The following is a 4,459-nucleotide window of genomic DNA, read 5'->3' on the forward strand; positions in this document are numbered from 1 at the left end:
GTTCAGGGGGCGGGGACAGGTCTTATGGGCGGGGTCTGGACGGAGAGGAGGCGTGGCCTGGCCTAACAGGTGGAAGACCGCCTGCCTGCCAGGTGAGCGGAGACCCTGAGGGCAGCTGACCCCCAGAGGGGAGGGGAGAGAAGGGGGGTTCCAAGCGGCAGCCGTGCCCCTCGCCCTCCTGAGCAGGCAAGGCCCAGATCCCCCCGAAATCACACCCCCACTGGGACCCCCTCGTCCTCACCTGACCCCCTCCCCTAGGAGCAGGGAGGCCCATTCCCACCTCTGGGGGGCACTCTCGGTTTGAGCCGGGATGTGGGTACAGGCATTACGTTTCCATATTCAAGCCTCAATTTATTTTTGTGAGAAAAAACACCATCCACTGTTGCAGGCCACAGAAAGAAGGGGCACACGGCACCCCGTCGGACACTCCCGGGGCGTCCGTGTCTGTGACGGGGCTCTTCAAGAGTTAAAAGGAAAACAGGATGAAAGACACTGTGTGCGAGGCCAGGGCAGGGGAGTCGGCGTGGAGCAGCCAGCGCCCTCCACCCGCACAGCAAATGCCCGCCAGGTCCTGCCCAGCACCCTCCTCGGAGATGCCACCCCACCGGTGTGTGAAGATGGGGTCCCCCTCACTGCAGTGAGTCCGCCTTCCTGGTGGTCCTGGCTGGGCCCCTGAGCCAGGAGGGCTGAGGCTGGAGCAACGGCAGCTGCTTTGGGGCAGGTGGGCTTTGGAGTCTTCCTTTCCGCCTCAGTCTTTCCATCCACCGAGACCCCGAGGCCTCCATGCCCGGGGTCATCACCGTGGAAGTAGAGAAGCGGCAGCCTGCTCTCGAGTTCCACACTGAGGCCGGGGAGGGGCAGCAGTATCAAAAGCCAAAACTGTGACCAGCGTTTTAGAGAAGCGGAGTGTATGAGAATCCAAAGCTCTAAAGAAAGAAGGCACGGCCGGCTGGCATGGCTCAGTGGTTGAGCGTCGACCTGTGAACTGGGAGGCCACGGTTCCATTCTGGGTCAGGGCACATGCCCTGGTTGTGGGCTCAAACCCCAGTGTGGGGCATGCAGGAGGCAGCCGATCAATGAGTCTCATTGTGGATGTTTCTATCTCTCTCTCCCTTCCTCTCAGAAATCAATAAAAATGTATTTAAAAAGCTCAGCATCCTGAGAACACCCCAGTGGAGGCTGGGACCAGGGGAAGGGAAGTGCTAAGAACACGCACATTGTGAAGAGTGACCCAGGGACCCCCGCCGCCCTTGCCTGGAAGGGGCTGAGGCCCCTCTGCCCAGTCCCCCCAACACACGCAGCTTCCGTTTCTCCTCACATTCACTTTGACGAAGCCGTCCTCCAGCAAATGGAAGCATCTCTACCTCCGTCTTTTTGGCAAAACAAACATCACCAAGCCTGTGACTGCCTCCCCCACAGATTCAATGTTTGCCCGGAAGATGCCTCGGTGCTGGAGCTCCTGGCCTAGGAGGTGACTCCGCATGGCAGGTGTTTTCAGGGGCACTGAGGACATCAATGGACGCACACGTTTGAATCTCCACGCTTGAGAAGAGAATCACACACACCTGGGACACGACTCGGCGCACGGTTACGGCCTGGGCGGGTTTCGCCAGCAGCAAGGGCCGCGGGCGAGAAAGACAGATGACAAGGTTGGGGCACAGTTTGCTTCAAGGTTCAGTTTACATCTCAATTACATTTTCTGCATATTCGCCACCGAAACACGCACACTTCCCCGTAGTTCATCCTGAGTCGGGCTCCTGCTGTTTCACCCAGGTGCCACTTGGGCTGGGAGGCACCTCCTCCTGGGACGTCACCTATTCCGTGCGATGTGAGTGTCCTGGGGCTGCCGTCGGGAACTGCCACACAGAACTCTGTCCTCTCACAGCTCACGAGGCCAGTGTCGGAAATCCAGGCGTGGGAGTCGGGGTGAGGGTCAGGGGTGAGAGGGGCTCCTGCCTCTTTCATCTCCTGGCGGCCACCTGGAGCCCGGTCTGCAGAGGGCTGAGGCCATGGAACCGTGCGTTCCGAGAGAGCTCCTGTCCCAGAGGCCACAGGAACTTGTCATAGTCCTTCTAGGACACACGTGTCATCCTGAGGCGTCCTTCGATCGGAAAAGAATAAGGAAGTGGAAGGGGAAGAAGACTTTGTCCCCGTTTAACCTCAGGGCCAGGGGACCCATCCCCGGAGCCGACACCATCTGTGGGCCCCACACCTTCACTCCCCTGTGGGGTCTTGAGAAGTGCGTTCTTCAAAGGGGAGAAGAGGTGCTGAGGTGTTTTCATTCCGCTTGGACCCCTCCTGGCTTCTCCTAGCTGCAAACGAAGGGAGGAATGGTCCCATCTCAGCCGCCCCAGCTTCCCAGCCAGCGTGGCAGGCCTTCCCTCTCTCCATCCAATGCCCAGCCGCGTGTCCTCCCAGGCCAGCGTTGACCTGCTGCTGTCCACTTGCCTGCTCCCCTGTGGACACTGTCCTCGTCACGGCTGGCTTCTGACCTTCCGTGCCCATCTCGTTTCTCCTCTCTGGGCCTCGGTTTCACCATCTCTGAGTAAAGGTTGCCCCCAGTTCTAGGGCTCCTTGAATTTCTAAAACCCTACCAACCATTTATAGAAACGGAGGACACCTCAACTCGCGTTATTTTTTTAATCCTTCCTTCTAACCTCCGGCTGCTGCAGGGCGACAGCTCACAGGTCCTGCCAGGAACGAGAGGCCCTTTGTAAAGTCAGCTGCGTTCTTGTGTCACCGTGATCGGAAGGGCACCTCCCGGCGTCTTACCAGACGGCGCCCTTCGTCCCTCGAGGCCCTTGAAGAATAATGGCTGGAACCGCCCGATCACAGGCTGCGTCCAAGGGGCCCGGGAGGTCAAGCGGTGTCGTTGGAGGGTCGCACATGCAGAGGGTCCTCTGCGGTTACACATGGATTTCACCTGCGTGGGAGTCGGCGCCCACCCCCACATTGTTCAAGGCCAACTGTGCTCCCCTCTTTCTGGCTCTACATTTCTTTTCAGGAAAAGGAATCTTCTTCAGTAGATGTCGCAGTTCAGGAATGGAGCCCTGTTGCCGACGCCGCATACCTGCACGGAACTGGCGCCTGAACCAGGCGGCGAAGCGAGGAAGTAAAGGGCTGTAAATACACAGTCAGACCTGGCGACGAGAGAGCAGGCAAACCAGCTAACCTGCTACTGCGTCCTCCCGCGCCTGTGCCCGCCTTTTCCCGCCCGAGACGCTCTCCGATGGGCGCCTTGCCCACCCAACTCTGCTGTAGCTGCTCTGGGTTCGACACAACCAGAGGTTTCTTTGGCATTGTCTTTCCTCTGCTTCATAACCTGTGGAACATTTTATACAAAAAAAAATGTAGATTGACAGAAAAAATGTGCATATAAATCACTTATTAATCCCAAAACGTAGTAAATAACATAGCAAAAACTTTATCAAACCCATTTTGTACAGAAGCGGGACGGATCAGCTTTCCATAATCCCAGATGCATCCGCAGCATTTATAAATTAGTTAAGAAGGAGGTTTACAAAAAGGCCTCCCTCCTCGCGCCGACTCTACGGTCCCTGGCGTCGCTGCCGGGGTCCCCTGGACTGACACGCAGACACGCACATCACCATTCTCACCAAAGCAGCTGTGCTAAGGGAAAGGTCTGCACCGCCACTGCGGCATCAATAACATTCGAACTGCATGGGAGGAAGAGGCAAGCAGAGCACCGATCTCCCCTTTATGAACACACGTCTAACACAAGAGCTTCATGCACATCCACGTGGAAACATCAACGCCAAACCGTGGCGTGGGTCCTCGTTGCTCGGAGCGGCGTGGTCGCCGTGAGGGCCGGCCAGTGCTTCTCGGCCCTGGCGTGGCCTCCCAGCGCCCGGGGGACGGCCGGAGTCCCCCGGAGTCTGCGGTGTGCGCCCCGCTCCCGCCTCCTAGGAGACTTTGCAGCTGTTCCTGGCGCAGCGCTGGGGGGGGCTCTGGGGCGGCCGGGCCACCTTGCCATTGCGCAGGCTGCTCCTCTTGGCCGAGCTGGCGGTGACGGTGACGGAGTAGGAGCGGCCGTGCATCATCCTGGCGTTCAGGCCGTTGGCCATGGAGAAGGACTTGAGGCGGCTTCGCAAGGCCAGGGGGAGCGGGAGCTTGTCCACCAGGTGCACGGGGGTGCAGGACACCACCGCCCGGCAGCACAGGTCCTGCAGGCTCAGCACTGGGGAGGGAAGAGAAGCCGCTCAGGCGGTCCCTGCCGCCGGCCTCAGGGCAGCCCAGCCCACCGACCCACCTTTCCCAGGGCCTGGGGCGGACGGGCCAGGAAAACCGGGGCTGACGCTCCCCGTGTGCCCATGTGCCGCCTCTGGCAGGACTCGGAGAGAGCCATCTGCTTTCGTCACCTAAACTCAGTTTGTCCCCTGAAACCCGAGAGGCCACCATCTCTCCCTCAGGTCTGAGAGGTGGGGGGGGGGGGGGGGGG

At 59.5% G+C, this 4,459-nt stretch overlaps 2 protein-coding genes across 2 annotated transcripts in view; both read right to left on the reverse strand.

The window, feature by feature from the left end:
• WDR45B (WD repeat domain 45B) overlaps positions 1-4,459 on the reverse strand; it is a 36,896-nt gene that overhangs the window by 16,449 nt on the left and 15,988 nt on the right. The window contains exon 3 of the mRNA XM_006753032.2: positions 655-664. The gene's annotated coding sequence lies outside the window, so the exon portion shown is untranslated. The remainder of the gene's footprint in view (positions 1-654; positions 665-4,459) is intronic.
• The window catches only part of RAB40B (RAB40B, member RAS oncogene family), a 17,152-nt gene continuing 16,515 nt past the window's right edge, over positions 3,823-4,459 (reverse strand). Inside the window, exon 7 of the mRNA XM_006753033.2 lies at positions 3,823-4,198. Coding sequence (XP_006753096.2) covers positions 3,924-4,198 — 275 coding nt within the window. The 3' untranslated portion in view covers positions 3,823-3,923. The remainder of the gene's footprint in view (positions 4,199-4,459) is intronic.

The sequence above is a fragment of the Myotis davidii genome, unplaced genomic scaffold, assembly GCF_000327345.1.
Source record: "Myotis davidii unplaced genomic scaffold, ASM32734v1 scaffold211, whole genome shotgun sequence".
Taxonomy (NCBI): Eukaryota; Metazoa; Chordata; class Mammalia; order Chiroptera; family Vespertilionidae; genus Myotis; species Myotis davidii.